The sequence below is a fragment of the Sus scrofa genome, chromosome 2, assembly GCF_000003025.6.
Source record: "Sus scrofa isolate TJ Tabasco breed Duroc chromosome 2, Sscrofa11.1, whole genome shotgun sequence".
NCBI classification, from domain to species: domain Eukaryota; kingdom Metazoa; phylum Chordata; class Mammalia; order Artiodactyla; family Suidae; genus Sus; species Sus scrofa.
The window spans coordinates 1,496,479-1,507,033 of record NC_010444.4 but is presented as its reverse complement, the minus strand read 5'-3'; the positions used below and the strand labels follow the sequence as shown (position 1 = coordinate 1,507,033).

The following is a 10,555-nucleotide window of genomic DNA, read 5'->3' as shown; positions in this document are numbered from 1 at the left end:
CTTCCTCTCTTCACACCGCCGGGCCATGCCCAGGTGCAGGTGCCATCAGAGGGTGCTCAAGAGAAGCTCTGGGCTGGGGTTGTCCCAGGTCCCGGAAGCCCCGTGTCCCAGGGGCCACCTGAGGAAGCGTGGGCGCACAGAGACTGTCCCTCGGTGCTCAGAGAGGGTCCCGTCCCCACGGCAACGACGCCCAAGGCGGAGGTGGTCAGAGGTCTTGGGAGGGAGGATGGCCGCGCAGGAGGCGGCGGGACACCTGTCAGGGACGCCCCTGTCCCCGGCGCCCGCCATCCTCCTCCACGCTGGCGACGGGCCCTTCGGGAACACGCTGGGCCCCGCTGCACGCACCTGGGGTTCGGGGCCAGGGGCCTGAGGGGCAGCGGCGATAGCACTCCCGCTGAGGGCGTGTGGTGGAAACCCGCCTCGGGGCCCTGCCGGGAGATGTGGTGAAGTGGAGAATCTTCTGGAAAAGCAAACTGTCTCCCGACCTCTGAGGGCTGAGTCTGGATTTCTGGACCAACCGCCACCAACGTTCGGGGCTTTGCGCCCAGACACCAGCTTTCCATGTACCCCCATCACCCTGCGTGGGCATGGGCTGGGGGCGAGGGCACAGCACGCCCGCCGGAGCCGCGATGATTCAGACGGAGGGCCGGCCGCCTGCCTGGGTGCCTGCGACAGGAGATGCAATTAGATTTAATGGGACAGAGCCCTTTCTCCCGCGCCTCCTGCTCCTCGCCCACCCCGCCTCCCTCAGGCGGCAGCGGCAGGAGAGGGACGCGGAGGAGGTGGGAGGTGGGAGGTGGGGGACCCAGGGGGGCTTTGACGTCAGCTCAGCCTATAAAAGGCCGCCTGGCAGAGGGCTGTGTAGACGAGCCAGGACCGGACCGCGCCGCACCATGCCCACCCCCAGCGCTGCCCCGCCGCAGGCCAAGGGCTTCCGCAGGGCCGTCTCCGAGCTGGACGCCAAGCAGGCCGAGGCCATCATGGTAAGAGGGCAGCTGCTGCCCGCGGGCGAGAACGACCCAGAACCCCACGGTCCACTTGGACACCCTGGGCCCAGGCTTGGAGTCCAGTCCTGGCCCGGAGCCCCGCCCCTCCCGGGTGGGCCACCCCGTCCCTGGGTGTTCGAATCTCTGCGGATGGGTCGGGCTGGACCCAGTGTGTGTGTGATAGGGTCGCAGGCCTGCGGCAGCTCCTGGTGGGGTGCAGGGCGAGCAGGGCTGCGGGGGCGACAGTTCTGCTGAGCTGATGGGGGGTCTGGGCTCCAGGGCTATTTCATCCACCCACCTGCCTGTCCATCCATCCACCCACCTGTCTTGAAATCCACCCCCCCTGCCCAGTAACCCTGGGCCTCCCTGCCCACCCAGGACAGCCCCCAAGCCATGACCTGCCACTCAGGAGGCCTGAGTTCAAGGGGGGCTGTGTTGGGAAGACCCACCGGGCCTGCCCCTCGGTGAGAGTGGACCACGGGGGCTCCTTGGCCTGGAAGAGGGCATCGAGTCCTCTGGGAGGGCCCAGAACAGTCAGCTCCCTGCCCGTTGAAAACGGCTTTTGTTTATAGAGCTTTAATGAAAACATGCTTTGGGTTCCAGAAATTTAATTTGCAGGCACCGTCTCAGGGCACCTGCTGTGGGGACAGAGCCCCCACCCCGTGGTCTCCCAGCGAAGTCCCCCCACCACGGAGGCCCGTGGCTCTGTCCCCACCCCACCCGGGTCGAGTGCGAAATGTGGGGAGGGCTTGCGCCCCCACCAGCATCCCCCTCCCCACCATGCTCTAAGACCCGAGGGCACCAGAACCTTCCTGGAAGTTTAGCTCCAAGAGCTGAGCCCAGGTGGGGGCTTCTCCTCGGTCCAGGGGTGAGGAGGGGGCTGAGCCCGGGGGCTCGTGGTCTCAGGGACAGGCTGTGGACAAGGTGTGGCCACAGCCCCTCTGGTGTGAGGCAGGGTTGGCGGTGGGACCACAGGGGGGCGCGTCACTCAGTGGGGCTGGAGTGGGGTCCCCAGGATCGGGGTGGGCAGCTTCCTCCCAGACCGCAGGACGCCAAGTCCCCTGGCCCTGCCCACCCAGGGCCAGCTGAAGCAGGTCAGAGACACCCGCTCCTGTCCCTCCTGTCACCTAACCCAACAGCCGGGGCCCAGGACACAGGCCACATGGCATCTCCCCCCATGCCCCTGCCCCAAGGCGCCCAGCAGGTGAGGCTGGAGCAGAGTCTGGGTCCTGCGGGCCAGACCGAGGGCAGGACAGCTGGGCATCTGTCCTCACAGTCCCCGCGCTTTGTCGGGAGGCGGCAGAGCCTCATCCAAGACGCCCGCAAGGAACGGGAGAAGGCGGAGGCCGCGGCTGCCGCGTCCGAGCCCGGGGAGGCCCTGGAGGTGGGGGCCCTTGCCGAGCGGGACGGGAAGGCCCTGCTGAACCTGCTCTTCACCCTGAGGGCCACCAAGCCCCCCTCGCTGTCCCGGGCCCTGAAGACATTCGAGGTGAGGGGGCGGCCAGGGCTCCCGGGACCTTGAGGGGAGGGGGTCCCACAGCCCGCCCCCCATCCTGTTGCTGGGAGCTCCCTGAGCCCAGGCCCTGGGACTGAGGCACTGGCTCTGGGCACAGGTGCCCGAATGATGTGGCAGCCGCAGCCTCTTGAGCTCCTTGATGGCCGAGGGCCTAGGGCGACCTGTGCTCCCCGCCTTGCTGGTGATGGAGCTGGCAGTGGAGCAGAGCCTTCCGGCCAGGCCCCACGCTCAGGGTCACTGAGGGGGTCAAGGCCCCCCGACCTCGCCACAGTGGCATCAGAGCCCCAGCCCCAGCCCTGGGGGAGGCTAGTGGGCCCTATGAGGCCACTGGGCAAGGAGGCGGCGAAGGGACATACAGAAGGCCCCACCCAGAATGCTGGGCCTGGGGACCCTGTGACAGCTGCTGTGAGACAAACTAGACCAAACCCGGTGTCCAAGTGGGAACCTGCCAGGGCAGCGGGCTTCACCCTGAGTCTGCAGCAGTCATGTGAGGTGCTGGCTGCAGGAGCTGGGGGACAGTGTGGGCTGTGACCCGGGCAGCTTCCCAGCTCCCTCCCTCCGCGCCTGTCCCCTGCCCCCCACGTCTGTCTGTCCATCTCTCCCCCCAACTCTGCTGGCTTTTGCTCCCTAAGACATTTGAGGCCCAAATCCACCACCTGGAGACTCGGCCGGCCCAGAAGCCGCGGGCGGAGGCCCCGCACCTGGAGTACTTTGTGCGCTGCGAGGTGCCCAGCGCCGCCCTGCCCGGCCTGCTCAGCTCCGTGCGCCGGGTGGCCGAAGATGTGCGTGGCACCGGGGAGAACAAGGGTGAGGCTGGTCCCTCTGCCCTTGACTGTGACCACAGGCCCTTGAGACTTGGGAGTGCAGAGGGTCCCGCAGGGGCCCCAGGGGACCTCGGATGCGGCCCCGCCCTCCCCCACCCTTCCTCCCCCTCGTCTGTGTCCCGGGTCCCCTCCTGCTCCTCCCACCCCGGGCGGGGCTGCTCTTGGGGCCATCCTCCCCATGGGCCCAGCACCCACTCTGGCCCTTCCACCTGCCTCCTCTGGGAAGTCCTCTGGTTCCCAAGGAAAGTTTCTGAGCTGGACAAGTGCCACCACCTGGTCACCAAGTTCGATCCTGAGCTGGACCTGGACCACCCGGTGAGCCGGTGCCTCCCCTCCCCCGCCGCCACGTCTCCCATCCCCAGGGGTGTCCCCACACTCAGGGCCGGGACTGGGCGTGAACCCCGGGTTGGGACGGATGTTGGCCTGCTGTGTGGCTCCTGGCGGAACAGAGAGGCCTGGCTGGGTGCCACCCCCAGGGCCCCCGCCGATGACACGGGCCGCGTCTGGGCTGGGCGGGCAGGGCGGCCAGGCAGGGCAGCCTCCGATGGCGTCCCCGCTGTCACCAGGGCTTCTCGGACCAGGTGTACCGCCAGCGCAGGAAGCTGATTGCCCAGATCGCCTTCCAGTACAGGCAGTAAGTCCCTCCAGGGCCTCAGCCTGGGGGCCCAGACCTCAGCCTGGGCCTCACGCCAGACCTGGGGGTGGAGGGAAGGGAGGTTGTCTTTGTCACCAACGCCACCACCTTCACTGTCACCATGGTCACCGACTCTGGGTCCCCAAATCACAGCTGAGGAAACTGGGGCACAGAGTGGTTAAGCATCTTGCTGAAGCCACACAGCTGGCGGAGCATTTGGCCCCGGCCCCTCCTGCGGCTCCCACACGTGCTCCCTGAGGGGCCCGGGACTGACAGCTGTCCCCTCCTCAGAGGTGACCCTATTCCCCGCGTGGAGTACACAGCCGAGGAGATTGCCACCTGGTGAGGCCCTGTGACAGCGGCTGGGAGGGGCGGGAGTGGGGGAGGGACAGGAAGACCTCAGAATTCCCGCGTGGAGCGTGGTGGCCTCTAGCAGGACAAAGTCCGGGTGGAGGAGGGGCTTCCCGAGGCCCCGCCCCTGCCCCCGGAACCCCCCGAAGCAGCCCGAGTGTGTGAGGCTGCCCAAGGCCTGCAGGGGGCAGAGCTCTGGAGCGGGGTTGGGGGGGTGCCCGGCCGGCCTGAGCCCCTTGCCCACAGGAAGGAGGTTTATACCACCCTGAGAGGCCTCTACGCCACCCACGCCTGCCGGGAGCACCTGGAGGCCTTCGAGCTGCTGGAGCGATTCTGCGGGTACCGGGAGGACAGCATCCCCCAGCTGGAGGACGTCTCCCGCTTCCTGAAGGGTGCGGCCCAGCGGGAGGGCGGGGCGGGACGGCCTCGGCGTGGCCAGCGGGCCCCCCCCCCCCGGCGCCCTGACCACCTGTGGCCCCTGCAGAGCGGACTGGCTTCCAGCTGCGGCCCGTGGCCGGCCTGCTGTCCGCCCGGGACTTCCTGGCCAGCCTGGCCTTCCGCGTGTTCCAGTGCACCCAGTACATCCGCCACGCCTCCTCGCCCATGCACTCCCCCGAGCCGTGAGTGCCCAGCCCAGGCCACGGGGGAGGGCGCGGGGTCAGGCTGCCCCCCTGCCCAGCCCCCTCCGCTCTCGCCCCCCACCCAGGGACTGCTGTCATGAGCTGCTGGGGCATGTGCCCATGCTGGCCGACCGGACCTTCGCCCAGTTCTCGCAGGTGTGTGCCCCAGGCCTCCGGAGCTGGGGGCCGGGGAGGGGCCGGGGTTGGGGGGCTGCCCGCCTTTCCTGCTTGGGCTTCAGGGAGACGGCATCGTCCTGGAATACAGGGGCGGGCGGGCGGGGCGGGCGCGCCGGGGCTGGGGAGGGGATGCTCAGACCCGCTCTGGGAAGAAGAGAGCCTCAGAAGAAATCCCTTCCCAAGGGTCACGCGGTGGAGCCCAGGGGCCCGCTAGGGGCCGATTCCCACAGCTCGTGCTGCCACCTGCTGGCGCTCCCAGGAACTGCGGAGGCGGTGGGGGCCCTGGATGGGTCCGGCAGTGGGCTCGCAGGAGACCCCTGGAGGGGCTGCGGACACCCCAGCTGCCACTCACAAGGTGCCCAAGCGGCGGTGGCAATGGGCTGAGCCTCTCCCCCCCTCCTCCTCCGCAGGACATTGGCCTCGCATCCCTGGGGGTCTCGGACGAGGAAATTGAGAAGCTGTCCACGGTGGGTTTCTCCCCCTGCAGGGCCCTGGGTTCCAGCCAGGCCCTCCTGTCCAAGGGGTGTCGTCCTCACGCTGTGACCGCCCGGGAGCCTGGATCGGCTCTGCCTGGGTGGGCGGTGCCCGGGCCACGGGCAGCAGGGGCAGCGGTGCGGGCCCCAGCCGTGTCTGAGCCCCCTTGCCGCCTGTCCCCACCAGCTGTACTGGTTCACGGTGGAGTTTGGGCTCTGCAAACAGAACGGCGAGGTGAAGGCCTACGGGGCTGGGCTGCTGTCCTCCTACGGGGAGCTCCTGGTGAGGCCTCCCCCACGCGCTGGGGCCTGGGTCCCCGGGGGAGGTGACCCCTGCGGTGCCTTGTGGATTCCAGCTCTCGGGAGGCTGGAGCGAGGGGCTGCCCTCCTGGGGGCACCAAGAAAGCTGGTCTGCGCCCCTCTCCACACACCTGTGCCTGGGCCCTGGGGGGACCCCTGCTGGGGGATGTGGGTGCACAGCCAGGGCCACCAGGGAGTCAGGACACGGGGCTCCCTTCCCTCGGGTCCCTGAGACCCCTGGCCTCCCGCCAGCACTCCCTGTCCGAGGAGCCCGAGATCCGGGCCTTCGACCCCGACGCGGCGGCCGTGCAGCCCTACCAGGACCAGACCTACCAGCCCGTCTACTTCGTGTCTGAGAGTTTCAGTGACGCCAAGGACAAGCTCAGGTGGGCCGGGGCCCGGGGCCCCCAAACTGGAGGATCCAGCCTGCAGCCCCGCCTATGAGCCCATTTCCCAGCAGAGGGAGCTGCTGCGGACCCCACCGTCACAACCCCCCTCCCACAGCTGGAACCCCAGAAAGCCTGCGGAGGGGGGACCTGCAGGGCTGTGGCCAGGTCAAGGCCAGGTCGAGGCCAGGCTTTTAGGGGTGAAGTCTGACTTTGTAAGAGGGGGTGCAGGGTCCTTCCCAGCCTCCTCCCCTCCGAGCAGCTGGGGGCGGGGCGGGGGTGCGATGAAGGCAGAGATGACGCAGCCACCCGTTCACCCTCAGGAGGCGCCTCCTGTCCAGCCAGGCTCCTGTTGTCACAGGGGAAACTGAGGCCCCAGGTGTGTGTGTGGGGGGGTGATTCTCACACACAAGCTTAGGGACAGGGACATAACGGCCTCTCCAGGGCACACAGTCTGGAGGCCTTCCTGGAGGAGGAGGCCTGGCTGAGCTGGGCCTTAGGAAGGAGCAGGAGTGGTGGAGTACCTGGCAGAGGCTCTCCCAGAAAAGGCCCATCCCTCCCACTGTAAACACCCCCCAGCCCTTGGAGTGGGGGGGCCTCAGCCCCCGTCTTATCTGGGTGGGCGGACAGAAGGAGAGCCAGGCGGCTCAGAAAAGCCCCGGGCGCTCTGAACCTGACATGACGGAGGAGCCCCGGCCAGAGCCGCAGACCCTGTCCCAAGAGGCCCCCGTGCCCCCGAGTCCCCGCTGGGCGACTGAGGGGCCGGGCTGCTCCCTCCCCAGGAGCTACGCCTCCCGCATCCAGCGCCCCTTCTCGGTGAAGTTCGACCCGTACACGCTGGCCGTCGACGTGCTGGACAGCCCCCACGCCATCCGGCGCTCCCTGGAGGGCGTCCAGGACGAGCTGCACACCCTCGCCCACGCGCTGAGCGCCATCGGCTAGGCATGGGGGCGCCACCCCATGGCCAGGGTCTCCTGGCCCTGCCCTCGCCCGCCCAGGGCACCCCAAGAGCCTGCCTGTGACCCCCCTGCTGGAGGGCGCCCTGCCACCCCTGCCGCTTCCCAGCTCTGCCTGCAGATGTCTTTGTGCTGCTTCTGCCCGCTGCCCATTTGCAATCTCAATAAAACAAAGAAACCCTCCGAGAACCCACCCAGGGTCTGCGTCTGCACGGGCTCAGGGGCCACGCACACAGCCCGCGGCCCCGGGCCCTCACCGACCCCGCCCGGCCCAGCTCAGAGGTTCCTTTGCTGCCCACCCTACCCCCCGTCCCCGCAGGCCTCGCCAGGCGGCCCTGGGTGACCTGCTCCCTAGGGTACCAGCCTGTGCTGAGCCTCGGGCAGCTCCAGAAGCTGGATGTCCTGGCTGCACTGTCCCACCTTGGTGGGTGGCAGCATGAAGGTGGGGGCCTGGCTGGCAGGAGCCCCACTAGGTCTAGGCTTGGGGGGCAGGCTCCCAGCTGTGGTCTTGGAGGTGGGACGGTGGGCTGGGCCTCCCCCAAAACCTGATGTGCCCCTAGGAGGAGGCCAGGGCTCCAGGGCCAGCCTGTGAGAGCAGGTAGGACAGGCAGATGACAGCTGCCTCTGACCCCCATTCCCCCACCCCCAGAGCCCCCGGGAAGGATCCCCAAATGTGTGCTGACAGAGAGAGTTCAGCTGAGCTGGCTCCCAGGTCACCTCTCTGGGTCTTGGTGCCCCCAGCATCTCCCAGGCTGGCCCAGCCCTGGGGGTGCCCCTCCCACCCTGCCCTGGGCCTTGCGGAGGACACCCTGGGCTCACTTCCCGCAGGATGTAAGCACCAGCCTATCTTCCAGGCCCTGCGCCCTCCCTGGGTGCCCCCCTCCTCCCCCTCCTACCTCCAGAGCCCTGACTCTAGGCTCTTAGGATGTCGGTCTTGGAAAACTCCTACTCATCCGTCAAGACCCTCCTGGGCAAACCCTTCCTTCCCAGCCCCCCACCCTGGATCTGTGCCCTTTCGGCCTTTGAGGCCACAAATGAGGCTGTTTCCAAAGGTTGGAGGCCCCTGGGAAGGGCTGACGGCCGGCCTCCTCCCCTCCAACCCCTGGGCCCTGGGCTCTGCCCTCATCCAGTCTCCTGCCTTGCACACCCTCTCATAGAGGCCCCCAGATCTTCCCTGGCTGCAGACGGGCCTCAGGACCCCCTGCTGTCCTGGGAAGCCAGGGCCCAGCTCCTTCCTCCGCGTGGGGTGGGGCCTCCCCACAGGGGCCTGTCCCGGGGGGGTGGGTACCAGAGGGTCCCCCCCGCCCATGGGACAGCGAAGGGAAGCAGTATGTCGTGGGGCCGGGTCTGAAAGGGGTCAGCAGCAGGGAGGGGCAGGGGCTCCAGGAGGCAGGGCCACTGAGCGGTACCTGGTGGGGGGAGGTGGTGGGGCCACACCCAGGAGTCCTGTGCCCCCCCCACTCCCGCCGTTGGAGATGAGAAGCAGGGGCCAGCCTGCGGGTCCCTGAGTTCAGCGCCCCCCCCCCCCACCGCCGCAGCAGCCCGGGGTCTCAGCAGGCTGCTGTGCTGGGGGCGGGGGCGCTTATGGGGCCGGGAGCAGCCCCCCCCCACGGCTTCGGAGCATCTCTGGGGCCTCAGGGATGGACCGGGGTCTGCAGGCAGGTGTCCTCTCGCGCCCCCACTCCCTGGGCTATAACGTGGAAGATGCGGCCCAAGCCCGGGCGGTTTGGCCTTTGTCCCCAGCCAGTGGGGACAGCCTGGCCCTCAGGCCGCTCGTTAAGACTCTAATGACCTCAAGGCCCCCAGAGGCGCTGATGACCCACGGAGATGATCCCGCAGGCCTGGCAGCAGGGAAATGATCCAGAAAGTGCCACCTCAGCCCCCAGCCATCTGCCACCCACCTGGAGGCCCTCAGGGGCCGGGCGCCGGGGGGCAGGCGCTATAAAGCCGGCCGGGCCCAGCCGCCCCCAGCCCTCTGGGACCAGCTGCGTTCCCAGGCCGCCGGCAAGCAGGTCTGTCCCCCTGGGCTCCCGTCAGCTGGGTCTGGGCTGTCCTGCTGGGGCCAGGGCATCTCGGCAGGAGGACGTGGGCTCCTCTCTCGGAGCCCTTGGGGGGTGAGGCTGGTGGGGGCTGCAGGTGCCCCTGGCTGGCCTCAACGCCGCCCGTCCCCCAGGTCCTCACCCCCCGCCATGGCCCTGTGGACGCGCCTCCTGCCCCTGCTGGCCCTGCTGGCCCTCTGGGCGCCCGCCCCGGCCCAGGCCTTCGTGAACCAGCACCTGTGCGGCTCCCACCTGGTGGAGGCGCTGTACCTGGTGTGCGGGGAGCGCGGCTTCTTCTACACGCCCAAGGCCCGTCGGGAGGCGGAGAACCCTCAGGGTGAGCCGAGGGGGCGTCCCGGGAGCGGTCGGGGGAGTTTTTAAGGAGGAAATTGGTAAAAGTGACCAACTCCCTGGGAGCTGAGCCCAGAGACACCCCTCCCACGCCCCGGTCCCGCTCGAGAAGCCCCCCTTCCCTCCCCTCCTCCCGAGGCGGCTCCAGGGAGGAATCTTACGGAGTCAAGGCCCGGGTGCCGCTGGTCTCCGAGTGACATGGCCGTGGTGTCCCGTCTGCCGGCCCACATGCCCGTGGGAGATGCCCCATCCCCCTGGGAGGGGGCCCCGTGCCGGGCAGGCAGCGGGAGGCCCAGGACCGGCGGCTGCTGCGGCTTCCACTCCAGGGTGGGCGGGGTGGGGGGTGGCTGTCTCTGTGTGACCGGCTCTCCCCGCAGCAGGTGCCGTGGAGCTGGGCGGAGGCCTGGGCGGCCTGCAGGCCCTGGCGCTGGAGGGGCCCCCGCAGAAGCGTGGCATCGTGGAGCAGTGCTGCACCAGCATCTGTTCCCTCTACCAGCTGGAGAACTACTGCAACTAGGCCGCCCCTGAGGGCGCCTGCTGCTCCCCGCACCCCAAAACCCAATAAAGTCCTGAATGAGCCCGGCCGAGTCCTGTGGTCTGTGTGGCCTGGGGCGGGGGCCCTGGTGGGGGAGGGGCCAGAAGGCTGTGGGGGGCCTGCCTGCGACCCCTCTCTGCTCTCGCCACATCGGCTGCTCTAAGCTTCCTCCACATGCATCGGGTGCCCACAGGCACATGGGCACCGGGGGACCAGGGCCCAGGGCAGGGCCCTTCAATGTGGCGAGCTCTGGTTTTCAGGGCTCCAGACACCCCCTCCTGGGTGCCCACTGCTGCACAGGGTCACTCTGAGGGTCACAGGGCACCCACCCAGACTGCTCTTGGGCACACAAAATAGCCCAGGGGCTTCTTGGGCTGGCTGCGGTCTGGGAGGTCAGAGAGTGACCC

General features: G+C 68.9%; 2 protein-coding genes across 3 annotated transcripts; both read left to right on the top strand.

Moving 5' to 3' along the window:
* Positions 854-7,406, top strand: TH (tyrosine hydroxylase). The gene is made up of 13 exons (XM_021085452.1): positions 854-983; positions 2,263-2,475; positions 3,135-3,309; positions 3,553-3,641; positions 3,893-3,960; positions 4,252-4,302; positions 4,558-4,703; positions 4,796-4,931; positions 5,018-5,087; positions 5,519-5,575; positions 5,769-5,864; positions 6,134-6,267; positions 7,050-7,406. Exons 1-13 carry the CDS (start codon positions 894-896, stop codon positions 7,207-7,209), a joined length of 1,485 nt encoding a protein of 494 aa, XP_020941111.1. The 5' UTR covers positions 854-893; the 3' UTR covers positions 7,210-7,406.
* Positions 8,982-10,192, top strand: INS (insulin). 2 transcript variants are annotated; one of them, XM_021081278.1, is made up of 3 exons: positions 8,982-9,235; positions 9,397-9,599; positions 9,991-10,192. In XM_021081278.1, the coding sequence occupies exons 1-3, from the start codon at positions 9,051-9,053 to the stop codon at positions 10,128-10,130; spliced, it is 528 nt and encodes a 175-aa protein (XP_020936937.1). In that variant the 5' UTR covers positions 8,982-9,050; the 3' UTR covers positions 10,131-10,192.

Bases quoted from the DNA above. Each gene is read 5' to 3' on its own strand.
- TH (XM_021085452.1), top strand. From the start codon at position 894: ATGCCCACCCCCAGCGCTGCCCCGCCGCAGGCCAAGGGCTTCCGCAGG. The intron at 4,303-4,557 runs GTGAGGCCCTGT...CCTTGCCCACAG, and splicing joins GCCGAGGAGATTGCCACCTG to GAAGGAGGTTTATACCACCC. The intron at 6,268-7,049 runs GTGGGCCGGGGC...CTCCCTCCCCAG, and splicing joins GACGCCAAGGACAAGCTCAG to GAGCTACGCCTCCCGCATCC.
- INS (XM_021081278.1), top strand. From the start codon at position 9,051: ATGATCCCGCAGGCCTGGCAGCAGGGAAATGATCCAGAAAGTGCCACC. The intron at 9,236-9,396 runs GTCTGTCCCCCT...CCCGTCCCCCAG, and splicing joins CCCAGGCCGCCGGCAAGCAG to GTCCTCACCCCCCGCCATGG. The intron at 9,600-9,990 runs GTGAGCCGAGGG...CTCTCCCCGCAG, and splicing joins GGAGGCGGAGAACCCTCAGG to CAGGTGCCGTGGAGCTGGGC.